Genomic DNA, 27,547 nt, shown 5'->3' with positions numbered 1-27,547 from the left:
TGAATGCATTCAAGAGAGAGCTAGATAGAGCTCTTAGGGATAGCGGAGTCAGGGGGTATGGGGGGAAGGCAGGAACGGGGGTACTGATTGAGAATGATCAGCCATGATCACATTGAATGGCGGTGCGTACAGGCTCGAAGGGCCGAATGGCCTCCTGCACCTATTGTCTATTGTCTATCGCAATATTCCCTCTCATAACAAGAATTTTTAATCACAGATGAGTTTCCAGTTGCCTCTCACAGACTGGGATTAAAAAAACACAAATGTGAACGCTACATATAAGACGCATTGTCATGAGGAGATTTGGAGCTGAATTGAATTTAAACAAGTGTCACATAAAACGTTGGCTTGAATGAATGAATGAATGAATATAACTTTATTGTCATCCAAACACTAAACACCAGACGAGTGCATATTTGAACGAAATTCCGTTGCATCGGGCTCACAACGTAACACCGAATAATAAAAATAGATTTTAAAAAAATAAATAAATAACTCGCACGTAAAAATGGTGGCGAATTCAAGAGTCTGATGGCTCGGGGGAAGAAGCTATTGCAGAACCTGGCTGTTCTGCTCCGTGTGCTGCAGTACCTTTGACCAGAGGGTGAACAGTCCGCGATGGAGATGGTTGGGGTCTTTAATAATGTTCTTGGCCAATCCTCATACCAGGACTTAAGACCAATCCTCACAGCCTCTCGGTGAAATGCCTCTCATGCTCGTGATTATTACAACAGGGAGCTTTAAAGTCTTTGTGCTTTGACCAGAACGAATGGATCGGCTGGGCTTGTACTCACTGGGATTTAGAAGGATGAAAGGGGATCTTCTCGAAACATATAATATTCTTAAGGGACCGGACAGGCTAGATGCAGGAAAAATGTTCCCGATGTTAGAGGGGGGGAGTCCAGAACCAGGGGCCACACAGTTTAAGAATAGGAGGTCGGCCATTTAGAACTGAGATGAGGAAAAACTTTTTCGCCCAGAGAGTTGTGAATCTGTGGAATTCTCTGCCGCAGAAGGCAGTGGAGGCCGATTCACTGGATGTTTTCAAGAGAGAGATAGATAGAGCTATTGGGGCTAACGGAATCTAGGGATATGGGGAGAAAGCAGGAACGGGGTACCGATTTTTGATGATCAGCCATGGTCATGTTGAATGGCAGTGCTGGCTCGAAGGGCCGAATGGCCTACTCCTGCACCTATTTTCTATGTTTCTATGACATCCTTATGATGATTATGCATCACACTTTAAATCATGCATTAAGGCCATTACGCAGGTGACTGACCTTATTCTCTAATGAGTCATAGAGTCACATAGTGTGGAAACGGGCCTTTGATTGAACCATGATTGAATGTAGATGGGCCGAATGGCCTAATTCTGCTCCTGTAACTTAGTGGGGAACGGTTGGGCCTGCACTCCAAAGATCGCGTGGCAGTCGGAGAAAGCCCTCGTGATCTGCGTGGGCTTTAGATTTTTTAGATTTAGATTCTACAGCGCGGAAACAGGCCCTTTCGGCCCACCAAGTCCGCGCCGCCCAGCGATCCCCGCACACTAACACTATCCTACACACACCAGGGACAATTTTTACATTTACCCAGTCAATTAACCTACAAACCTGCACGTCTTTGGAGTGTGGGAGGAGAGCGAAGATCTCGGAGAAAACCCACGCAGGTCACGGGGAGAACGTACAAACTCCATACAGACGGCGCCCGTAGTCAGGATCGAACCTGAGTCTCCGGCGCTGCATTCGCTGTAAGGCAGCAACTCTACCGCTGCGCCACCGTGCCGCGGAGATCTCCGGTTTCCTCCCACACTCCAAAGACGTACAGGTTTGTAGGTTAATTGGCTTGGTATAAATGTAAATTGTCCCTAGTGTGTGTGTGTGTGTAGGATACAGATGTTCCTCGACATACGATGCTTCCACTTACGATAGTTCCACTTTGCCACGGTGCAGACGGCAGTGACCCGTAGCGAGCCGCCGCTGGCTTCCGGCCACGTAATCGCGTGTATTCAATGCATTTCCACTTACGATATTTCCGGTGTCCGGTGGGTTTCTCGGAACGTGACCCCCACCGTAAGTTGAGGAACACCTGTCGCGTTAATGTGCGGGGATCGCTGGTCGGAGCGGATTCGGTGGGCCGAAGGGCCTGTTTCCGCGCTGTATCTCCACGCCAAACTGAACTTGGGAAATAGTAGGGGGAAAAAAACTGCAGATGCTGGTTTGAAATGAAAGGTAGACACAAAATGCCGGAGTAACTCAGCGGGCCAGGCAGCATCTCGGGAGAGAACGAATGGGTGACGTTTCGGGTCTGAAGAAGGGTCTCGACCCGAAACGTCACCGATTCCTTCTCTCCTGAGATGCTGCCTGACCCGCTGAGTTACTCCAGCATTTTGTGTCCACCTTTGGAACTTGGGAACTTAATTCTCTCCTCCGAAGACTAACAAACATCGGCACATCTCCAATGATTCTTACCCATTTCTACAAATTCACTGTTGAAAACATCCTGTCTGGTATCGTCACAGCTTGCTACAGCATCTGTTCTGTCCAAGACTGTAAGAAATCGCAGAGAGTTGTGAATACAGCCAGTCCATCACACAAACCATTCCTCACCCCCCCCCAATCAAATCCATCTCTTCTTCATGCTGCCTTGGGAAAGCAGCCAATATAATCAAGGACCACTTCACACTCCCCTGTTCTGTTTTCATTTTGGATTTCCAGGGTCTGATTTTTTTAAATTAATGGTTAAGTTTGGTGTACCCTTTGTGATGTTGAAGTGCAATAATTCTGATGCAGCAGCATCTGTATCTCATAGTGAGCCTGAGGGTGTTTGGGGTAAAGTAAAACAAAGAACTGCAGGTGCTGCTTTGCTCAAAAGGAGAAAAAGAGCTGGAGGAACTCAGCAGGTCAGGCAGCACCTCTGCAGAATATTTTAGATTTAGATTTTGCTTTTAGATTTAGAGATACAGCGCAGAAACAGGCCCTTCGGCCCACCGGGTCCGCGCCGCCCGGCGATCCCCGCACACTAACACTATCCTACACCCACTAGGGACAATTTTTACATTTGCCCAGCCAATTAACCTACATACCCGCACGTCTTTGGAGTGTGGGAGGAAACCGAAGATCTCGGAGAAAACCCACGCAGGTCACGGGGAAAACGTACAAACTCCGTACAGACGGCGCCCGTAGTCGGGATGGAACCTGAGTCTCCGGCGCTGCATTCGCTGTAAGGCAGCAACTCTACCGCTGTGCCGTTCCCTGGATAGGTGATGTTTCAGGTCTGGTCTGAGGAAGGGTCCTGGCCTATCCCTGTTCTCCAGAGATGCTGCCTCTGTGTCACTTCAGCACTTTGTGCCACTTTTGTTTTGCTTCACCAGGGTGTTACAGGGACTTGGGGACTCGAGTTAAAGAGCCCTGATAGCAGATTACAAAAATCACAGGGAGATTAACGCTTAATCTTAAAGTTAACACTTGCCGTCTTATTCCCAGGGTAGTGGATTCAAAAACTAGAAGGCACAGGCTTAAGGTGAGAGGGGGGAGATTTAAGAGTCGACACAGGGTCAACTTTTTTTCACTCAGAGGGTAACCCGTACCTAGAATGAGCTGCCAGACAAAGCAGTAGAAGTTGATGCAATTGTGACTTTTAAAGGACATTAGACCAAGTGGACCCATTGGGCCCAAACCTCTCCTGCATTGGTGCAGCACCCTCTCCTCCCCCCTCACCCCTTCCCCCCCTCCCCACCTGTCCCACCCTTCCCCTCCCCCCGCCTGCCACTCCATCCCCCTCCCCCCCTCTCTCCACCACCCTCCCTCCTTTCCTCCCCTCTTCCCCTCCCCCCCCACTCCATCCCCCTCCTTCCTTCTCTCCACCCCCTCCCTCCTTTCCTCCCCCTCCCCCGCCTTTCCCTCCACCCCCACTCTATCCCCCTCCCCCCCCTCTCTCCACCCCCTCCCTCCTTTCCTCCCCCCCTTCCCCTCCCCCGCCTCCCCCTCCCCCCACTCCATCCCCCCCTCTCTCCACCCCTCCCTCCTTTCCTCCCCCCTTCCCCTCCCCGCCTTCCCCTCCCCCCACTCCATCCCCCTGCCCCCCTCTCTCCTCCCCCTTCCCCTCCCAGCCTTCCACTCCATCCCCCTCCCCCCCTCTCTCTACCCCCTCCCTCCTTTCCTCCCCTCCCTCCCCTCTTCCCCATCGCCGCCTTCCTCTCCCCCCACTCCATCCCCTCCCCCTCTCTCCACTCCTTTCCTCCCCCCTTCCCCTCCATCCCCCTCAACCCCCCCTTATCCTCCCTCCCCCCTCCCTCCCTAGGAGATAGATTTAAACTTTAAAATGTGAATAACTTTAAAAATGTAACACCGATTTCAATGAAACTTCTTCCATTAGCACCAAAGGGACGAGGGTGAGTAAGGTGGGCCTAAAATTGTCGCGCTATCGTGTACCGTTTTGGCCGTAGTTCAGGAACAAACAAACGAGAGATTTAGTGGAAAGATTTGGAAAGCAAGGGTTTAGAGGGCTCTGGGTCAAATGCAGGTGAATGGGACTAGCCCAGAATGGTTAGCATGGACAGGGGGGGCTGAAGGGTCTGACTCTGTCCTGCACAGCTCTGTGACCTGGGTGCCCTGCATCAATTGAGTGTCAACCACTTTGTTATGCAGTAGGATAGCTGCTTTTCAAATGTAGGTGAATGGAACTAGCCCAGAATGCCCACTTGGTCAGCATGGGCAAGCAGGGCCGAAGGGCCTGTTTTTGATGATTCTTAACCCTACATTGGTGACAGTTCCCCATGGCCTTCAGTTCCTTAATCTCTCAAATAGGGCGGCAAGGTGGTGGTGCAGCCTTACAGCGAATGCAGCGCCGGAGACCCGGGTTCCATCCCGACTACGGGTGCTGTCTGTACGGAGTTTGCACGTTCTCCCCCGTGACCGCATGGGTTTTCTCCGAGATCTTCGGTTTCCTCCCGCACTCCAAAGACGTACAAGTTTGTAGGATAATTGGCTTGGTATAAGTGTAAATTGTTCCTAGTGTGTGTGGGTAGGATAGTGTTAGTGTGCAGGGATCGCTGGTCGGCGCGGACACGGTGGCCTGTTTCCATGCTGTATCTCTCAACGAAACTAAACTGAAAATTTGTCCAGTCTTCGTACATGAACTTTGTCACGAACGTTGAGAGGCTTTTAATGAGCCGAGCTGCGGTGTGTTGGTGTTAGAAGGCCAGCTCTGTCCTGGGTTGTCTCCAAATTTAAGGAAGGATATTCTTGCTATTGAGGGCGTGCAGCGTAGGTTTACTAGGTTAATTCCCGGAATGGCGGGACTGTCATATGTTGAAAGACTGGAGCGACTAGGTTTGTATACACTGGAATTTAGAAGGATGAGAGGAGATCTTATCGAAACGTATAAGATTATTAAGGGGTTGGACATGTTAGAGGCAGGAAACATGTTCCCAATGTTGGGGGAGTCCAGAACCAGGGGCCACAGTTTAAGAATAAGGGGTCGGCCATTTAGAACAGAGATGAGGAAAAACATTTTTAGTCAGAGAGTTGTGAATCTGTGGAATTCTCTGCCTCAGAGGGCAGTGGAGGCCAATTCTCTGAATACATTCAAGAGAGCTAGATAGAGCTCTTAAGGATAGCGGAGTCAGGGGGTATGTGGAGAAAGCAGGAACGGGGTACTGATTGAGAATGATCAGCCATGATCACATTGAATGGCGGTGCTGGCTCGAAGGGCCGAATGGCCTACTCCTGCACCTATTGTCTATTGTCTATTGACTCAGTGCAGGCAGTGGGAGAGAGGAGGATGATGGCAAAGATAACATCGCTGCTGGACAACGACTCCCACCCCATGCAGGACACTGTCACTGCACTGAGTAGCTCCTTCAGTGACAGACTCCTTCACCCCAAGTGCAAGAAGGAGAGATATAGGAGGTCCTTCCTTCCCGCTGCTGTGAGACTGCACAACCAGCACTGCTCCCAGCAGACGCGTCAACAGACCAGTCAACAGTAACAGTAAAAACAACACAGTAAATGATGGCAATTGTCCTTATCTTTATTTTTATTTATAATATAGAAAATAAGTGCAGGAGGAGGCCATTCGGCCCTTCGAGCCAGCACCGCCATTCATTGTGATCATGGCTGATCGTCACCAATCAGTTACCCGTGCCTGCCTTCACCCCATATCCCTTGATTCCGCTAGCCCCTCAAGCTCTATCTTAACTCTCTCTTAAATCCATCCAGTGATTCGGCCTCCACTGCCCTCTGTGGCAGAGAATCCCACACATTCACAACTCTCTGGGTGAAAAAGTTTCTTCTCACCTCAGTTTTAAATGGCCTCCCCTTTATTCTTAGACTGTGTGGCCCCTGGTTCTGGACTCCCCCAACATTGGGAACATTTTTCCTGCATCTAGCTTGTCCAGTCCTTTTATAATTTTATATGTTTCTATAAGATCCCCTCTCATCCTTCTAAACTCCTGTGAATGTCAATAGACAATAGACAATAGACAATAGGTGCAGGAGTAGGCCATTCAGCCCTTCGAGCCAGCACCGCCATTCAATGCGATCATGGCTGATCACTCTCAATCAGTACCCCGTTCCTGCCTTCTCCCCATACCCCCTCACTCCGCTATGCTTAAGAGATCTATCCAGCTCTCTCTTGAAAGCATCCAACGAACTGGCCTCCACTGCCTTCTGAGGCAGAGAATTCCACACCTTCACCACTCTCTGACTGAAAAAGTTCTTCCTCATCTCCATTCTAAATGGCCTACCCCTTATTCTTAAACTGTGGCCCCTTGTTCTGGACTCCCCCAACATTGGGAACATGTTTCCTGCCTCTAATGTGTCCAATCCCCTAATTATCTTATATGTTTCAATAAGATCCCCCCTCATCCTTCTAAATTCCAGTATATACAAGCCGGGAATTAACCTAGTGAACCTACGCTGCACGCCCTCCATAGCAAGAATATCCTTCCTCAAATTTGGAGACCAAAACTGCACACAGTACTCCAGGTGCGGTCTCACCAGGGCCCGGTACAACTGTAGAAGGACCTCTTTGCTCCTATACTCAACTCCTCTTGTTATGAAGGCCAACATTCCATTGGCTTTCTTCACTGCCTGCTGTACCTGCATGCTTCCTTTCATTGACTGATGCACTAGGACACCCAAATCTCGTTGAACTCCCCCTCCTCCTAACTTGACACCATTCAGATAATAATCTGCCTTTCTATTCTTACTTCCAAAGTGAATAACCTCACATTTATCTACATTAAACTGCATCTGCCATGTATCCGCCCACTCACACAACCTGTCCAAGTCACCCTGCAGCCTTATTGCATCTTCCGCACAATTCACACTACCCCCCAGCTTAGTATCATCTGCAAATTTGCTAATGGTACTTTTAATCCCTTCGTCTAAGTCTCTTGCTATGCTGTAACACTGCAAATTTCCCCGGTGTGGGACAAATAAAGGGATATGTATTATTATGTATTATTATTATTATTATTATTATTATTCACCTGCATTATTTTCCTGGTTTAATACAATCACAGGGATGCAAACTGCGCAGGACAAACACACGTCGCAGAGGCATCTGGACAGTGCTTGCTGCAGCCCTGGCAGAAGGAGAACTCCGTCGGAGAGTGCAACCTTACCAGGTAAATGTCACCACTCGTCTCGTGTCGCTTGGTTTTCCCCATTGCTAACCTCAGGGAACAAAAAAGCTAAACTGCCCGCTGTCCAACGTGGGCGACGCTGTGGGTAGAGCATGCAGCAAGGAAATGCAGAGACTGGCTTACACCAAAGGTAGATGAGGCTCTTCTCACTAGGGTCTCCTCGACGACCCACAGCTCCGCTCTTATAGACAATAGACAACAGGTGCAGGAGGAGGCCATTCGGCCCTTCGAGCCTGTACGCACCGCCATTCACTGTGATCATGGCTGATCATTCTCAATCAATTTCTGCCTTCTCCCCATACCCCCTGACTCCGCTGTCCTTAAGAGCTCTATCTAGCTCTCTCTTGAATGCATTCAGAGAATTGGCCTCCCACGTCACCCATTCCTTCTCTCCTGAGATGCTGCCTGACCCGTTGAGTTACTCCAGCATTTTGTGTCTACCTTCGAGTTACGAGTTACTGCTGGTGATTAGTTACCTCTGGCCCACCCTCCCTCCATAGAAACATAGAAAATAGGTGCAGGAGTAGGCCATTCGGCCCTTCGAGCATGCACCGCCATTCAATATGATCATGGCTGATCATCCAACTCAGTATCCCGTACCTGCCTTCTCTCCATACCCCCGATCCCTTTAGCCACAAGGGCCACATCTAACTCCCTCCTAAATATAGCCAATGAACTGGCCTCAACTACCTTCTGTGGCAGAGAATTCCACAGACTTACCACTCTCTCTCTGTATGAAGAAATGTTTTCTCATCTCGGTCCTAAAAGACTTCCCCCTTATCCTTAAGCTGTGACCCCTGGTTCTGGACTTCTCCAACATCGGGAACAATCTTCCCGCATCTAGCCTCTCCAACCCCTTAAAATTTTTATATATTTCTATAAGATCCCCCCTCAGTCTTCTAAATTCCAGCGAGTACAAGCCTAGTCTCTCCAGTCTTTCTTCATATGAAAGTCCCGCCATCCCAGGGATCAATCTGGTGAACCTTCTCTGTACTCCCTCTAAGGCTAGAATGTCTTTCCTCAGATTAGGAGACCAAAACTGTACACAATACTCCAGGTGCGGTCTCACCAAGGCCCTGTACAATTGCGGCAGAACCTCCCTGCTCCTATACTCAAATCCTCTTGCTATGAATGCTAACATACCATTCGCTTGCTTCACTGCCTGCTGCACCTGCACGCTTTATTTCAATGACAGGTGCACCATGACACCCAGGTCACGTTGCATCTCCCCTTTTCCTAATTGGCCACCATTCAGGTAATACTCTGCTTTCCTGTTCTTGCCGCCAAAGTGGATAACCTCACATTTATCCACATTATATTGTATCTGCCATGCATTTGCCCACTCTCCTAATCTATCCAAGTCACTCTGCAGCCTCCTAGCATCCCCCTCGCAGCTAACACTGCCACCCAGCTTCATGTCATCCGCAAACTTAGACCCGCTGAGTTACTCCAGCAATTTGTGTCTACCTTCGGGATACGAGTTACTGCTGGTGATTAGTTACCTCTGGCCCACCCTTCCCTCCAAGTCTGTGCCTTGCACCACAACCCGGGCTGGCTTGCCTCGTGGTTTCTAACACAGTGCCGTTGCCTCAGTGGCCACCTGATGTGGTTTATGCTGCGTTATCACCTCCTTATCTTAGATAGACAGAGAAAAAAACTGAAGAGAAGCCTTTATTCCGGCTGACCTCAACCTTTGAAGTAACCCACTCTATGTTTATTGCTGTCGCTAACACGGTAACCACACAACACGCCCTCATTCCTGCATGTCCCAGTGCACACCACAACCTGATAATACCTGCTTACAACTCCCTCTTTGAAGTGGACGCCACAGACTACTCTTGTGCTCTGTGAAATAAGAGCCAACGAGTCTCAGTTTACCTTCCAGATACAGTGCGGTCGGTAACAGGCCCTTAGGCCCACCTGCTTCCTCCTCCTCTTCTTTGTATAAGAAAGGCCACCAGATGTCGACTTCTTTACATCGGCGAAACCAAACGCAGGCTCGGCGATCGCTTCGCTCAACACCTGCGCTCGGTCCGCGTTAACCAATCTGATCTCCCGGTGGCCAAGCACTTCAACTCCCCCTCCCACTCCCAGTCTGACCTTTCTGTCATGGGCCTCCTCCAGTGCCATCGTGAGGCCCACCGCAAATTGAAGGAACAGCACCTCATATTTCGCCTGGGCAGCTTGCAGCCCAGTGGTATAGACAATAGGTGCAGGAGGAGGCCATTCGGCCCTTCGAGCCAGCACAGCCATTCAATGTGATCATGGCTGATCATTCTCAATCAGTACCCCGTTCCTGCCTTCCCCCATACCCCCTGACTCCCCTATCCTTAACATTGACTTAACATAACCTTAACATTGAACATTGACATCTCCAACTTTAGATAGTTCCTCTGTCCCTCTCTTCTCCTCCTCCTTCCCAGATCTCCCTCTATCTTCCTGTCTCCACCTGTATCCTTCCTTTGTCCCGCCCCCCTGACATCAGTCTGAAGAAGGGTCGCGACCCGAAACGTCACCCATTCCTTCTCTCCCGAGATGCTGCCTGAACCTGCTGAGTTACTCCAGCATTTTGTGAATAAATACTTTTGATTTGTACCAGCATCTGCAGTTATTTTCTTATAATACCTGCTGAGGAGACTCAGATCCTAGTCCCCTTTAAACTTTGCCTTCTAATATTTGACTTTTCCATCACGGGGGGGAAAGGTTCTGACTGTCTACCCTACCTATGGCTCTCATCATTTTATATATTAGAAAAATTTGATTAAATCTACACTAAATCTTTTTTAAAGGCACAAAGTGCTAAAGTACCTCAGCGGCTAAAGTAATTCTTGCTATTGAGGGCGTGCAGCGTAGGTTTACTAGGTTAATTCCCGGAATGGCAGGACTGTCATATGTTGAAAGACTGGAGCGACTAGGCTTGTATACACTGAATAGCGCAGTCGCCGTTGCCGACGGTCTGAAGCTCTCGCGTCGGGGCGATCGAAACTCCCGCGTCGGGACGTTTGAAACACTCTCCGCGGCGTGGAGCTCCCGAGTCGGCCTCTTCTCACCAGAGACCGCGGGCATCACGATGCTAAAGTCCACTGGCCCCACGGTTGGAGCTCTCCATATTTGAATTGATTGGTTAATAACAAGGAACCATGGATGCTGGTTAATGCACAGAGGGAGACAAAGGAGACTAGGTTAATTCCCGGAATGGCGGGACTGTCATATGTTGAAAGACTGGAGCGACTAGGCTTGTATACACTGGAGTTTAGAAGGATGAGAGGAGATCTTATCGAAACGTATAAGATTATTAAGGGGTTGGACACGTTAGAGGCAGGAAACATGTTCCCAATGTTGGGGGAGTCCAGAACAAGGGGCCACACACAGTTTAAGAATAAGGGGTAGGCCATTTAGAACGGAGACGAGGAAAAACTTTTTCAGTCAGAGAGTTGTGAATCTGTGGAATTCTCTGCCTCAGAAGGCAGTGGAGGCCAATTCTCTGAATGCATTCAAGAGAGAGCTAGATAGAGCTCTTAAGGATAGCGGAGTCAGGGGGTATGGGGAGAAGGCAGGAACGGGGTACTGATTGAGAATGATCAGCCATGATCACATTGAATGGCGGTGCTGGCTTGAAGGGCCGAATGGCCTCCTCCTGCACCTATTGTCTATTGTCTATTATTGGCTCAGGCAGCATCTCTGGAGAAGATGGATAGGTATCGTTTGTGTTAAGTCTGAAGAAGGTTCCCGACCTGACCCATCGCCTATTCATGTTTTCTAGAGAGGCTGCCTGCTGCTGAGTTACTCCAGCACTTTGTGTCTTTTTTTTTTGTGACCAGCATCTTGCAGTTCCTTGTGTCTCTGCGTAATCTAGACGGGCTTATTGTACCTGGAAGATTGCCTGAAATAAGTCGGCATAAACCTGTGTTTATACTAATGACACGCTCATAAATGGTGATTGGTTTATAATAATGTTTTAATTGTGTTTCATTACTGAAGTGCTATCTGTGCAGTAAACATCCTTTGAGCAAACTAGTGTCTATACAATGTCATAAGTGATCGGTGTAGAATTAGGCCATTCGGCCCATCTACTCCGCCATTCAATCATGGCTGGTCTATCTCTCCCTGATTCTCCTGCCTTCTCCCCATAACCCCCGACACCCGCACTAATCAAGAATCAGTCTGAAGAAGGGTCTCAACCCGAAACGTCACCCATTTCTTCTCTCAATAGACAATAGGTGTAGGAGGAGGCCATTCGGCCCTTCGAGCCAGCACCGCCATTCAATGTGATCATGGCTGATCATTCTCAACCTGAACCCCGTTCCTGCCTTCTCCCCATACCCCCTGACTCCGCTATCCTTAAGAGCTCTATCTAACTCTCTCTTGAATGCATTCAGAGAATTGGCCTCCACTGCCTTCTGAGGCAGAGAATTGCACAGATTCACAACTCTCTGACTGAAAAAGTTTTTCCTCATCTCAGTTCTAAATGGCCTACCCCTTATTCTTAAACTGTGGCCCCTTGTTCTGGACTCCCCCAACATTGGGAACATGTTTCCTGCCTCTAACGTGTCCAACCCCTTAATAATCTTCTACGTTTCGGGTCAGGCAGCATCTCGGGAGAGAATGAATGGGTGACCTTTCGGGTAGACACAAAAGTGCTGGAGTAACTCAGCGGGTCAGGCAGCATCTCGTAGCCAGGGTGTCAGCGGTTATGGGGAGAAGGCAGGAGAATGGGGCTGAGAGGGAGAGATAGATCAGCCATGATTAAATGGCGACGTAGATTTCATGCGTTATTTTCTTACAAGAATCTATCTATCTCTGCCGTAAGAAAATAACTGCAGACGCTGGTACAAATCGAAGGTATTTATTCACAAAATGCTGGAGTAACTCAGCAGGTCAGGCAGCATCTCAGGAGAGAAGGAATGGGTGACCCGCAACGTCACCCATTCCTTCTCTCCTGAGATGCTGCCTGACCCGCTGAGTTACTCCAGCATTTTGTGAATAAATATCTCTGTCTTAATCTCAGTCATAACCAAAGGCCACTGTTAATTGGACACGGCTCGGGAAAATGAACCACCTATGTTCTTGCTGTTTGCCATTTAATATAATAATAATTTTTTTAATTTATTGTTATTCAAAACTATCCACCAGACAAGTGCATATTTGAACGAAATTCCGTTGCATCTGGCTCACAGTGCAACACAGAATAATAAAATAGATAAAATATAATAAATAAGTAACTCGCACATTAAAAACAGAGAAATAGCTGAGTTAATGGTGGCGTATTATTGTGAATTCAAGAGTCTGATGGCTCGGGGGAAGAAGCTATTGCAGAACCTGGCTGTTCTGCTCCGTCTGCTGCAGTACCTTTGACCAGAGGGCAGCAGGGTGAACAGTCCATGGTGGAGATGGGTGGGGTGGGGCCTTTCAGTGACTCTGTTGAAGTCAAGTCAAGTCAAGTTTATTTGTCACGTACACATACACGATGTGCAGTGAAATGAAAGTGGCAATGCCTGCGGATTGTGCAAAAACAATCACAGCATAAAAATTAAAATTAATACAGAAAAGAAAATTTAGTCCCTGGAGTTATAATAGTTAACAGTCCTGATGGCCTGTGGGAAGAAACTCCGTCTCATCCTCTCTGTATTCACAGCGTGACAGCGGAGGCGTTTGCCTGACCGTAGCAATAGACAATAGACAATAGGTGCAGGAGTAGGCCATTCGGCCCTTCAAGCCAGCACCGCCATTCAATGTGATCATGGCTGATCATTCTCAATCAGTACCCCCGTTTCTGCCTTCTCCCCATACCCCCTGACTCCGCTATCCTTAAGAGCTCTAACCAGCTCTCTCTTGAATGCATTCAGAGAATTGGCCTCCACTGCCTTCTGAGGCAGAGAATTCCACAGATTCACAAATCTCTGCCTGAAAAAGTTTTTCCTCATCTCAGTTCTAAATGGCCTACCCCTTATTCTTAAACTGTGGCCCCTGGTTCTGGACTCCCCCAACATTGGGAACATGTTTCCTGCCTCTAACGTGTCCAACCCCTTAATAATCTTCTACGTTTCGATAAGATCTCCTTAGCGGCTGGAACAGTCCATTGCTGGGGTGGTAGGGGTCCCCCATAATGTTGCTGGCTCTGGATCTGCACCTTCTGATGTATAGGTCATATATTTTTTTCATATTTCATATTTCAGATACAGCGCGGAAACAGGCCTTTTCGGCCCACCAAGTCCGCGCCGCCCAGCGATCCCCGCACATTAACACTATCCTACACACACTAGGGACAATTTTTACATTTACCCAGTCAATTAACCTACATACCTGTACGTCTTTGGAGTGTGGGAGGAAACCGAAGATCTCGGAGAAAACCCACGCAGGTCACGGGGAGAACGTACAAACTCCTTACAGTACAGCACCCGTAGTCAGGATCGAACCTGAGTCTCCGGCGCTGCATTCGCTGTAAAGCGGCAACTCTACCGTTGCGCCACCGTGCCGCCCTGCAGGGGGGGGCGAGTGTAGTTCGCATGGTGCGTTCAGCCGAACGCACTACTCTCCGCAGAGCCTTCCTGCCCTGGGCAGAGGTGCACCCAAACAAGTGCCATGCCCCACTATCACAAGGCCACTAATGGCAAGCTGGTTATCTGGCGGTGACTTTCTGAACTCCCATGTGATGTAGAACCTGTGGGATATAGCCGAAACCAGCTACCTCCAAATTTTTCGTTCTTAGTTTTAGAGATACGGCGCGGAGACAGGCCCTTCGGCCCACCGAGTCCGTACCGACCAACAATCCCCATACATTAACACTACCCTACACACACTAGGGACAATTACACCTTTATACCAAGCCAATTAACCTACAAACCAGTACGTCTTTGGAGTGTGGGAGGATACTGAAGATCTCGGAGAAAACCCACGCAGGTCACGGGGATAACGTACAGACAGCACCCGTAGTCAGGATCGAACCCGGGTCTCTGGCGCTGTAAGGCGGCAACTCTACTGCCACGCCACCGTGCCACAGGACCGTTTCTTCCCAGCTGTTGCTGTATCCCTAAATTAAACTGTATCCGGTAAACGTTACAATGATAAATCAAAACCAAGAGGCATAATTGTTTCATGGCCTTCGTGGGGCGGCAGCGGTAATGTTGCTGCCTCGCGGCGCCAGAGACCCGGGTTCAATCCTGACCACGGGTGCTGTCTCCGCGCAGTTTGCACCTTCTCCCCGTGACTGTGTGGGTTTTCTCTGGGTGCTCCGGGTTCCTTCTGGCACTCCAGATATGCGCAGGTTTGGAGGTCAATTGGCTTCCAAAGTATAAATTGTCCCAAGACACAAAATGCTGGAGTAACTCAGCGGGTCAGGCAGCATCTCCGGAGAGAAGTAATGGGTGACGTTTCGGGTCGAGACCCTTCTTCGGACTGATGCGTAACTCAGCGGGTCAGGCGGCATCTCTGCAGAGAAGTAATGGGTGATGTTTCGGGTCGAGACCCTTCTTCGGACTGATGCGTAACTCAGCGGGTCAGGCGGCATCTCCGGAGAGAAGTAATGGGTGACGTTTCGGGTCGGGACCCTTCTTCGGACTGATGCGTAACTCAGCGGGTCAGGTGGCATCTCTGCAGAGAAGTAATGGGTGATGTTTCGGGTCGAGACCCTTCTTCATGCTGATATTTAACTCAGCGGATCAGGCAGCATCTCTGGAAAGAAGGAATGGGTGATGCTTTGGGTCTCAACCCGAAACGTCACCCATTCCTTCTCTCCAGAGATGCCGCCTGACCCGCTGAGTTACTCCAGCATTTTGCGTCTACCTTCGATTATAACCAGCATCTGCATTTTTCTTCCTATAAATTGTCCCTAGCGTGTGTAGGATAGTGCCACACAAGGTGACTGACGGTCGGCGCGGACTCGGTGGGCCACAAGGCCTGATCCCACACTGTATCTCTGAAGTCTACCAGTTTCCTAATCGGATTCTCTTCCTTTTTTCAGGTACAGGATCGGCAACCCGAGGTACAAAACTAGGAAGTCCAGTGGAGGAAGCTATTGAGAACGTCATCCAGCGTGTAACGCAAGATGGCTGCCAGCAAATGGCCATCGAGAAGACGATAGAAGACGTCATCGCCAGCGTAACGGTCACTCGCCCCGACAGCCCCCCGGCCCCCGGCACGGGCAGAAGCCACGGCCAGGAACGGTGCCCGGGCAGGCGGGCGGAGGTGCCCCCCGCCCAGGCCGGCGAGCATCCGGAGAGCGGGCAGGCCCCCGCGGACAGGCTGGGCGCCGCGGCCGTCCAGCGGCTGCAGAGGGAGCGGATGGAGGCCATGCAGCGTCAGGCGAGGAGAATGTGCAATTTCGACAAGATCTTGGCCACCAAGAAGAACCTGGATCACGTGAACAAGATCCTGAAAGCCAAGAAGCTGCAGAGGCAGTCACGGACAGGCAACAACATCGTCAAGCGGAAGCGGGGGAGGCCGAGGAAGACCGAGCCCTGCCCTGCCCAGCCGCCGCCCGCTACCAACGCCGCCCCTCCCGCCCCCGCGGAGGCCGAGCGGTTCGCCGGGGGGGCGGGCGAGGGCGGGGAGAAAGCCGCCCAGCCCGACACCATCATGGACGTTATCGAGGCGGTGCTGCTGAGTGTGAACCAGCAGCAGTCGGAGCACAGGAAGGGCGTGAAGCGGAAACGGCACGGCGGCGAAGGGTAAGTCTGGCGCCACGCTCCTGCTCCCGGGCGCTGGGCACGAGTGAGCCTGGCACCACGCTCCTGCTCCCGGGCGCTGGGCACGAGTGAGCCTGGCACCTCGCTCCTGCTCCCGGGCACGAGTGAGCCTGGCATCCTGCTCCTGGGCGCTGGGCACGAGTGAGCCTGGCACTTCGCTCCTGCTCCCGGGCACGAGTGAGCCTGGCATCCTGCTCCCGGGCGCTGGGCACTGGCACCTCGCTCTTGCTCCCGGGCACGAGTGAGCCTGGCATCCTGCTCCCGGGCGCTGGGCACGAGTGAGCCTGGCACCTCGCTCCTGCTCCTGGGCGCTGGGCACGAGTGATCCTGGCACCTCGCTCCTGCTCCCGGGCGCTGGGCACGAGTGAGCCTGGCACCTCGCTCCTGCTCCCGGGCGCTGGGCACGAGTGAGCCTGGCATCCTGCTCCCGGGCGCAGGGCACGAGTGAGCCTGGCACCTCGCTCCTGCTCCCGGGCGCTGGGCACGAGTAAGCCTGGCACCTCGCTTCTGCTCCCGGGCACGAGTGAGCCTGGCACCTCGCTCCTGCTCCCGGGCACGAGTGAGCCTGGCATCCTGCTCCCGGGCACGAGTGAGCCTGGCACCTCGCTCCTGCTCCCGGGCGCTGGGCACGAGTGAGCCTGGCATCCTGCTCCTGCTCCCGGGCACGAGTGAGCCTGGCACCTCGCTCCTGCTCCCGGGCGCTGGGCACGAGTGAGCCTGGCATCCTGCTCCCGGGCACGAGTGAGCCTGGCATCCTGCTCCCGGGCACGAGTGAGCCTGGCACCTCGCTCCTGCTCCCGGGCACGAGTGAGCCTGGCATCCTGCTCCTGGGCGCTGGGCACGAGTGAGCCTGGCGCCTTGGATAAGTGTGAGGTTATCCACTGGTAAGAACAGGGAGTCAGATTATTATCTGAATGGTGTCAAGTTAGGAAATGGGGAAGTACAAAGAGATCTGGGTGTCCTTGTTCATCAGTCACTGAAAGGAAGCATGCAGGTACAGCAGGCAGTGAAGAAAGCTAATGGCATGTTGGCCTTTATGACAAGAGGAGTAGAGTATAGGAGCAAAGAGGTCCTTCTGCAGTTGTACAGGGCCCTAGTGAGACCGCACCTGGAGTGCTGTGTGCAGTTTTGGTCTCCAAATTTGAGGAAGGACATTCTTGCTATTGAGGGCGTGCAGTGTAGGTTCACTAGGTTAATTCCTCGGAATGGCGGGTCTGTCGTATGTTGAAAGACTGGAGCGACTAGGCTTGTATACACTGGAATTTAGACGGATAAGAGGGGATCTTATTGAAACAGAAAAGATTATTAAGTGATTAGACACGTTAGAGGCAGGAAACATGTTCCCAATGTTGGGGGAGTCCAGAACAAGGGGCCACAGTTTAAGAATAAGGGGCAGGCCATTTAGAACGGAGATGAGGAAATACTTTTTCAGTCAGAGAGCTGTAAATCTGTGGAATTCTCTGCTTCGGAAGGCAGTGGAGGCCAATTCTCTGGTTGCTTTCAAGAGAGAGCTAGATAGAGCTCTTAAGGATAGCGGAGTCAGGGGGTATGGGGAGAAGGCAGGAACGGGGTACTGATTGAGAATGATCAGCCATGATCACATTGAATGGTGGTGCTGGCTCGAAGGGCCGAATGGCCTCCTCCTGCACCTATTGTCTATTCTGGGCGCTGGGCACCTGTGAGTCTGGGACATTCGTCCCACCCCCTCCCCTGACATCAGTCTGAAGAAGGGTCTCGACCCGAAACGTCGCCCATTCCTTCTCTCCCAAGACGCCGCCTGACCCGCTGAGTTACTCCGGCATTTTGTGCCTGCCTAGCTCTTGCTCCCGGGCGCTGGGCACGAGTGTGTGCGTGCATGCGTGCGTGCGGCCAGCCTGCAGACGCTGGGCGAGGGCAACGCGGAACGTTTTAAACACTGGCTGGGAAATGAAGTTCACCTCAAGGTTTCTTTAGGCCGTGTGTGGTTGTGAAGCCGGGACTTTGGTGCTGTAAGGCAGCACCTCCACCATTGCACCACCTCGTGGCTGAGTGTCCCACCGCGATCTCCTCTCCCACACTCACCACTTTAGATTTTAGAGATACCCCGCGGAAACAGGCCCTTCGGCCCACAGAGTCTGCGCTATCTCTCACTCTCACTCCCTCTCTCACTCCCTCTCTCTATCTATCTATCTATCTCTCCCCTTCCTCTCCCTATTCTCTCTCACTCACTCTCTCTATCTATCTATCTCTCCCTATTCTGTCTCTCACTCCCTCTCTCTATCTATCTATCTTTCCCCCTTCCCCTCTCTCCCTATTCTCTCTCACTCACTCTCCTCTCTGTCTATCTGTCCATCTCTATTTCTATCTGTCTCTGTCTCTTTCCCTCTCTCTTTCTCTCCCTCTCCCTCTCTCTCCCTCTCCCGCTCACAATCTCTCTATCTATCTAGCTCTCCCCTCCCTCTCCCTCTCCCCACCTCCCTCTCTCCCCCTCCCTCTCTCCCCTTCCCTCTCTCCCCCTCCCTCTCTCCTCTTCCCTCTCCCCCTGTCCCTCTCCCCTTCCCTCTCTCCCCTTCCCTCTCTCCCCGTCCCCCTCCCCGTTCCTCTCCCTCTTCCCTCTCTCCCTCTCCCCTCTCCCCTCTCCCCCCGTCCCTCTCCCCCTCCCCCTTCCCCCTTCCCTCTCTCCCCTTCCCTCTCTCCCCCTCCCTCTCTCCCTCTCCCCTCTCCCCCCGTCCCTCTCCCCCTCTCCTTCCCCCTTCCCTCTCCCCCTCCCTCTCTCCCCCTTCCCTCTCCCCCCTCCCTCTCTCCCCCTCCCTCTCCCCCCCTCCCCTCAAACCGCATTGCCCTGCCATTCTCGAGCACTCCCCCTCAAGGAGCCAGCAGGCCGTGCCACAGCCCACCAGCCGAGTTTGAACGCCCGTCAGATCTGAAGCCAGCTCTAGCAGTGTGGGTGGGTGAAGCTGGCGGACCGAGCAAGCGGCCTTTAGTGCAGAGCGATTGCAGGCTGGCTGGAGACCAGGAGTCTAGACAGCAGGCAGGCCCCCCAGCTCCGACAGTCTGTCCCCTTTCACTCTGCGGCCTGATCTGCACGCATGCTACTTGTATTGTCCCTTTGAATCTCGACCGTCTAGCCGCGAGACTAGACTAGACTAGGCTGCTCTTGGCACTGTGGCTCAGTCGGTGGTTCACTCCAAAAATCAAAGCGCCCAAGATCTGTTTGTGTTTGCATTTCGAACCAATCCGACAATTAATGGGAATGAGGGTTTAAATTTCAGTGGAAACCCTCAAAGCTTTTAAGTCCTAAGAATTGGATTCCCTGCCCCCCCAGCTTTTGTGCCCCAACGTAAGTCCATAAATGATAGGAGCTGAATTAGGCCATTCGGCCCATCAAGAAGGATGAGAGGAGATCTTATCGAAACGTATAAGATTATTAAGGGGTTGGACACGTTAGAGGCAGGAAACATGTTCCCAATGTTGGGGGAGTTCAGAACAAAGGGCCACAGTTTAAGAATAAGGGGTAGGCCATTTAGAACTGAGATGAGGAAAAACTTTTTCAGTCAGAGAGTTGTAAATCTGTGGAATTCTCTGCCTCAGAAGGCAGTGGAGGCCAGTTCTCTGAATGCATTCAAGAGAGAGCTGGATAGAGCTCTTAAGGATAGCGGAGTCAGGGGGTATGGGGAGAAGGCAGGAACAGGGTACTGATTGAGAATGATCAGCCATGATCACATTGAATGGTGGTGTTGGCTCGAAGAGCCGAATTGCCTACTCCTGCACCTATTGTCTATTGTCTATTTCGAACCAATCCAACAATGAATGGGAATGAGGGTTTAAATTTCAGTGGAAACCCTCAAAGCTTTTAAGTCTTAAGAATTGGATTCCCTGCCCTCCCAGCTTTTGTGCCCCAACGTAAGTCCATAAATGATAGGAGCTGAATCAGGCCATTCGGCCCATCAAGTTTACTTCACCATTTAACCATGCCTGATCTATCTCTCCCTCTTAAACCCATTCTCCTGCCTTCTCCACATAACCCCTGACAGCCAAGAGAGACACAAAAAGCTGGAGTAACTCAGCGGGACAGGCATCATCATCTCTGGAGGGAAGGAATGGACGACGTTTCGGGTCGAGACCCTTCTTCAGAAGTTTCTCGACCCAAAACATCACCCATTCCTTCTCTCCAGAGAGATGCTGCCTGACCCGCTGAGTTACTCCAGCTTTTTGTGTCTATCTTCGTTTTAAACCAGCATCTGCAGTTCCTTCTTGCACCCCTGACACCCATTCTAATCAAGAATCTGTCTATCTCTGCCTTAAAAATATCCATTGATTTGGCCTCCACAGCCTTCTGTGGCAATGAATTCCACAGATTCACCACCCTCTGACGAAAGAAATTCCTCCTCATCTTCAGATCAAAGGCATTCAGATAGTATAAGACAATAACTGTAGATGCTGGTACAAATCGAAGGTATTTATTCACAAAATGCTGGAGTAACGTGAAGGAATGGGTGACGTTTCGGGTCGCGACCCTTCTTCAGACTGATGTCAGGGGGGCGGGACAAAGGAAGGATACAGGTGGAGACAGGAAGATAGAGGGAGATCTGGGAAGGAGGAGGGGAAGAGAGGGACAGAGGAACTATCTAAAGTTGGAGAAGTCAATGTTCATACCGCTGGGCTGCAAGCTGCCCAAGCGAAATATGAGGTGCTGTTCCTCCAATTTCCGGTGGGCCTCACTATGGCACTGGAGGAGGCCCATGACAGAAAGGTCAGACTGGGAGTGGGAGGGGGAGTTGAAGTGCTCGGCCACCGGGAGATCAGTTTGGCCAACGCGGACCGAGCGCATTCAGATGTTCATTCGCAGGAATTTTCAGGGGAAGCTCCATATAAATACTCTTTTAATTGGGAAGAGGTACTGCATTGAATAATCCATGATAGACATATGAATACTGGAGAGAGACAAGGAATTGTAGATGCGCAGGAAGGAACTGCAGATGCTGGTTTACACCGAGGACAGGCACAAAATGCTAGAGTAACTCAGGGGGATGGGCAGCATCTCCGGAGAGAAGGAATGGGCGACGTTTTGGTTCGAGACCCTTCTTCAGACTGAGAGTCAGGGGAGAGGGAGATACAGAGATAAGGAAGTGTAAGGTGTGAAAATGTGACTCGGTCAAGCAGCATCTCTGGAGAAAACTTGTCTTGTTTTCATACCTTGTACTTCCTAATCCCTGTATCCCTCTCCCCTCACTCTCACTCTGAAGAAGGGTCTCGAGCTGAAACGTCGCCCATTCCTTCCCTCCACAGATGCTGCCCGACCCGCTGAGTTACTCCAGCACTCTGTAAAACATCACCTATCCACGCTCTCCACAGATGCTGCCTGACCCGCTGAGTTACTCCAGCACTCTGTGAAACGTCACCTGTCCACGTTCTCCACAGATGCTGCAAGACCTGCTGAGTTACTCCAGCACTCTGTGAAACGTCACCTATCCATGTTCTCCACAGATGCTGCCTGACCTGCTGAGTTACTCCAGCACTCTGTGAAACGTCACCTATCCATGTTCTCCACAGATGCTGCTCGACTCGCTGAGTTACTCCAGCACTCTTTGAAACGTCACCTGTCCATGTTCTCCACAGATGCTGCCTGACCTGCTGAGTTACTCCAGCACTCTGTGAAACGTCACCTATCCATGTTCTCCAGAGATGCTGCCTGACCCGCTGAGTTACTCCAGCACTCTGTGAAACGTCACCTATCCATGTTCCCCACAGATGCTGCCTGACCCGCTGAGTTACTCCACCATTTTGTGCCTTATCTGCGGCTCCTTCCTGTGCTGTCCCACGCTGCTGTCTGTTCTTTGTGTGAACGTCCCTGTTGTTGACGTTTAAACTTGTTGCTGCTTTGTTCACCGCACCCAGCTTGCCCGAGTTGTGCCCCGAGCCTGCCGCTCCAGCAGAGGCTCCAGAGAAGACACCCGCACCCGAAACAGCGACGCCACCTCCACCTCCGCCGCCCGCCCAGAGGGAAAAGAAGGCCCCTCGCCCTCCAAAGAAGAAATACCAGAAGGCCGGACTCTACTCTGACGTCTACAAGGTTCCCGAGTGAGTGGACTCAGTAAAAACGTTCCCATCGCCAAGTGTTTTTCACCATAATCAAGGGAATAACGGAATCAAAGGGATGTGGGGAGAAAGCAGGAACAGGGTACTGATTGTGGATGATCAGCCATGAGAGCAAGAAGGGAAACATGAGGATTTTATTTTGTACTAGACCAAGTTGGGCCCAAACCTCTCCTGTATTTCTTTTTTAGATTTTGACTTTTTTTAGAGAGATACAGCGCGGGAAACAGGCACTTCGGCCCACCGAGTCCGTGCCGCCCAGCGATCCCCGCACACTAACACTATCCTACACACACACTAGGGACAATTTTTACATTTACCCAGTCAATTAACCTACAAACCTGTACGTCTTTGGAGTGTGGGAGGAAACCGAAGATCTCGGAGAAAACCCACGCAGGTCACGGGGAGAACGTACAAACTCCGTACAGACGGCGCCCGTAGTCAGGATCGAACCTGAGTCTCCGGCGCTGCATTCGCTGTAAGGCAGCAACTCTACCGCTGGAGATCATTTAATTACAAACTGTATTTTTCCAATACTGTACATTTCCATCACAGATGCAGCCTTAAAAATGACATCCTTCGCCCAAATACATTAAGAAAAAATCACTACCTACATTTCCCAACATCATTGCTATTGCCATGTCTTACAAATAATGATAATTTGACGTCACAGTTCACACAATCAACTCATTCAATTACTAAAAAACAGGATACATGGACCTATAAAGAAACAAAATTGCAGGCCTTTGTTATTTTACAGACTGTCGTCATTTACCGATTACATATGCAACTTCATTTGACACTGAACTGTACACATTTGCATTTTTTTGGTTAAACTACATATATACACGTGATAGAGCCTCTAGATTTTAACCCATGGTTTCCATAGTGGTCAGCACCCTCTCCTTCCCCTCCCTCCCTCCCTAGGAGATAGATTTAAACTTTAAAATGTGAATAACGTTTAAAAATATAACACCGATTTCAATGAAACTTCTTCCATTAGCACCAAAGGGACGACGGTGAGTAAGGTGGGCCTAAAATTGTCGCGCTATCGTGTACCGTTTAGACTGTAGTTCAGGAACAAACAAACAAACAAACGAGAGTGTCTTAGTATATAGATTCAGCGATCAGTTGTTATGCAAAATGATCTTGAAGAAACCTGTTTATGCAATAATTTGTGAAAATGTACAGAATTTTATAGAGAAATTTGGCTGTAATTTTTATTAAAAACCTATTGCAATGAAAAGGTTTAGGGGTTAGGCTCGAATGGGCCAAATGGCCTACTCCTGCACCTAGTTTCTATGTTTCCAGAATGTTTGCCGGATTTCGGGGCACTAGCTACAGAGAGAGGTTGGACAGACTTGGATTGCTTTCTCTAGGAAATCTGTGGTTAAGGGGTGATCTGGTCATCTTTCGTCACCCATCCATGTTCTCCAGAGATGCTGCCTGACCCGCTGAGTTACTCCAGCACTCTGTGAAACGTCACCTATCCATGTTCCCCCACAGATGCTGCCTGACCCCCTGAGTTACTCCAGCACTCTGAAACGTCACCTATCCACGTTCTCCACAGATGCTGCCTGACCCGCTGAGTTACTCCAGCACTCTGTAAAATGGCAACCTATCCATGTTCTCCACAAATGCTGCCTGACCCGCTGAGTTACTCCAGCACTCTGTGAAACGTCACCTATCCATGTTCTCCACAGATGCTGCCTGACCCGCTGAGTTACTCCAGCACTCGGTGAAACGTCACCTATTCCATGTTCTCCACAGATGCTGCCTGACCCGCTGAGTTACTCCAGCACTCTGTGGAAACGTCACCTATCCATGTTCTCCACAGATGCTGCCTGACCCACTGAGGTACTCCAGCACTTTAGAAGCTGATCCTTGACATGTGCAGGCGGCACAGTGGTAGATTTGCTGCCTTATAGCGTTAGAGGGCAGGGTTTGACCCTGACTACGGGCGCTGTCTTGTATGGAGTTTGTACGTTCTCCCCGTGACCTGCGTGGATTTTCTCCCGAGTTTCTCTGGATTCATCCCACCGCTCCAAAGACGTACAGGTTTGCAGGCTAATTGGTTTGGTAGCATTGGAAATTGTCCCCGTGTGTGTTTAGTTTAGAGATACAGTGCGGAAAACAGGCCCTTCGGCCCACCAGGTCCGCGACCGACCAGCGATCCCCCGCGCATTAATACTATCCTACACCCACTAGGGACAATTTTTACATTTACCAAGCCAATTAACCTACAAACCCGCACGTCTTTCGAGTGTGGGAGGGAAAACCGGAGATCTCGGGGAAAAACTCACGCAGGTCACGGGGGAGAACGTGCAAACTCCGTACAGACAACGCCCACGATTGGGGATTGAACCCGGGTCTCTGGCGCTGCAAGCGCTGTTAGGCGGCAACTCGACCGCAGAAAACCCACGTAGGTCACGGGGGAGAACGTTGTTTTATGACTGTTGACAGATCAATTTCCCTCCTGGGATAAATCTATCGTATCGCAAGATCCAATGTCTTGTAAAATCATCTGCCGGCCCAGTGTTAACCCGAGCATCAGGTGGGATAGTTAGTCAGAGTTTAGCTGGGCTTGCTGCTGGACTGTGGAGGGATTTCACTCCAGCCACCAGGGGGTGCCGTTGCTGCTTGCTTTTAGCCGCCCATTCTGGTACAGGTGACCCTGGGTGCTGGGCAGTGCAGGGGACTTGCACCATTACTGACCGCAGCAACACACAAACAGGCCCCTCAGCTCAACCTGCCATAGAGTCAAAGATAGACACAGAGCTGGAGTAACTCAGCGGGTCAGGCAGCATCTGTGGAGAACATGGATAGTCAATAGTCAATAGGATAGGTGACGTTTCACAGAGTGCTGGAGTAACTCAGCGGGTCAGGCAGCATCTGTGGAGAAAAAGGAATAGGGGACATTTCACAGAGTGCTGGAGTAAACTCAGCGGGTCAGGCAGCATCTGTGGAGAAAAAAGGAATAGGTGACGTTTCACAGAGTGCTGGAGTAACTCAGCGGGTCGGGCAGCATCTGTGGAGAACACGGATAGGTGACGTTTCACAGAGTGCTGGAGTAACTCAGCGGGTCGGGCAGCATCTGTGGAGAACACGGATAGGTGACGTTTCATAGAATGCTGGAGTAACTCAGCGGGTCGGGCAGCATCTGTGGAGAAAAAGGAATAGGTGACTTTTCACAGAGTGCTGGAGTAACTCAGCGGGTCAGGCAGCATCTGTGGAGAAAAAGGAATAGGTGACGTTTCACAGAGTGCTGGAGTAACTCAGCGGGTCAGGCAGCATCTGTGGAGAACACGGATAGGTGACGTTTCAAGTCGAGACCCTTCATCAGGCTGAGAGTCGGGGGGGGGGGGGGGGGGGGTGAAGGGAAACGAGAGATATAGGCGGTGATGTAGAGAGTTGTAGAACAATCAGTGACAGACTCCTTCACCCCAAGGAGAGATATCGGAGGTCCTTCCTTCCCGCTGCTGTGAGACTGCACAACCAGCACTGCTCCCAGCAGACGATGTCAACAGTAACAGTTAAGGAATACACAGTAAACTGATGACAATTATTGCTAATGAAGTTACACTGCATTTGTTTCCTTGTGCGATCCAGTTGTTAACCAACAAATCTCTTCTTCCAGTCCCAAGAGCCGCCTGATTCTGGTGAAGAGAGAGAAGCTGGAGTATGTTCCCGGAGAGCATGAGTTCGGACTCTTCCCGGCCCCCATCCACGTTGGTGAGTCTTGCAGCCTTGACCCAGATGGTTCTGTGTAAGAACAGTGCAGTGGAAGAAAAAAAACTTGTCCACCTGGTTCTGGGCCATTGTTAGTCACGCGTGCCACCAAAATTGTGGAATACATCTCTTCTAATTCTGATAGCGTGGGGGGGGGGGGGGGGGATGGGGGTGGAGGCAGGGCTGGTGGAGAGGGGAGGGGGGTGGGGGCGAGGGAGGGGCACGTGGGGCTGGGGTAGGGGGGATGGAGGAGGATTGAGTGGGGGGTGGGGGAGGGTTGAGGGCGTTACACCAATACAGGAGAGGCTTTGGGTCCAGGGCTCGCTCAGTGACACCCTCTCTCCTTCCCTGTTTCCACCTCTACGAGGAATGGGCTCAACGGGTCCACATTGGTCTAGTCTCTTCAAATTCTGAAAGCGTTCCAGGTATATTCCAGCGTTGCATCGTATGGGAGGCGCATTTCCCAATCTCGTTGTACCCCTGGGTACAATGACAATAAAGATATATTGTATTGTATTGTATTGTATATTGTTTTGTACTGTATACATGCCTTATATATATTGACGTTTATCAAGTGAAATCTTTAGTGTAAGAAAATAACTGCATATGCTGGTACAAATCGAAGGTATTTATTCGCAAAATGCTGGAGTAACTCAGCGGGTCAGGCAGCATCTCAGGAGAGAAGGAATGGGTGACGTTTCGGTCGAGACCCTTCTTCAGACTGAAATCTTTATATGACCTCACGGGGCACACACGTGACCAGTCATATTTGACCTCGGACTCTTAAACAAACGTCGTTGTCAGCGTAGCATATTAAATATTTCACTTGATAAACATTCGACAGATATATGTCTCTTAGAGTCAGAGGGCGGTGAATCTGTGGAATTCATTGCCACAGACGGCTGTGGAGGCCATTTACTTCACAAAATGCTGGAGTAACTCAGCGGGTCAAGGCAGCATCTCAGGAGAGAAGGAATGGGTGACGTTTCGGGTCGAGACCCTTCTTCAGGCTGTGGGAGGCCAAGTCAGTGGATATTTTTTAAGGCAAGAGATAGATAGATTCTTGAATAGTGCGGGTGTCAGAGGTTACGGGTAAGAGGCAGGAGAACGGGGTTAGAAGGGAGAGATAGATCAGCCGTGATTGAATGGCGGAGTAGACGATGGGCCGAATGGCCTAATTCCGCTCCTATCACTTATGACCTTCTGAAGCAGGGGACGTGTGGCAGCTAATGGAAAGAGAAACATCCCCTTCCCCATCTTCTCTCCCACTAACTATTTTTGTTTCTTTCCCAGTGAATGTTAACACTTCTCTCTCCCTATAGACGTTTGGGAGGTTACAGTTGTGTAAGACGTTGCTGAGGCCAAATGTATAGAGTATTGTGTTCAGTATGTTAGAGGAAAGATGTTGTCA

General features: G+C 50.7%; 1 protein-coding gene across 3 annotated transcripts in view; it reads left to right on the top strand.

Moving 5' to 3' along the window:
- Nucleotides 1-27,547, top strand: part of ash1l (ash1 (absent, small, or homeotic)-like (Drosophila)) — a 227,793-nt gene that overhangs the window by 126,390 nt on the left and 73,856 nt on the right. For all 3 annotated transcript variants that reach the window (XM_078432000.1, XM_078431999.1, XM_078431998.1), the window contains 4 exons: nucleotides 7,526-7,630; nucleotides 15,609-16,314; nucleotides 22,210-22,392; nucleotides 26,045-26,139. In XM_078432000.1, the coding sequence (XP_078288126.1) occupies nucleotides 7,526-7,630; nucleotides 15,609-16,314; nucleotides 22,210-22,392; nucleotides 26,045-26,139 (1,089 nt within the window). The remainder of the gene's footprint in view (nucleotides 1-7,525; nucleotides 7,631-15,608; nucleotides 16,315-22,209; nucleotides 22,393-26,044; nucleotides 26,140-27,547) is intronic.

The sequence above is a fragment of the Rhinoraja longicauda genome, chromosome 44 (genome assembly GCF_053455715.1).
Source record: "Rhinoraja longicauda isolate Sanriku21f chromosome 44, sRhiLon1.1, whole genome shotgun sequence".
Lineage (NCBI taxonomy): Eukaryota > Metazoa > Chordata > Chondrichthyes > Rajiformes > Arhynchobatidae > Rhinoraja > Rhinoraja longicauda.
Note: the sequence above shows the minus strand (reverse complement) of the source record. Positions and strands in the feature narration are given on the sequence as shown.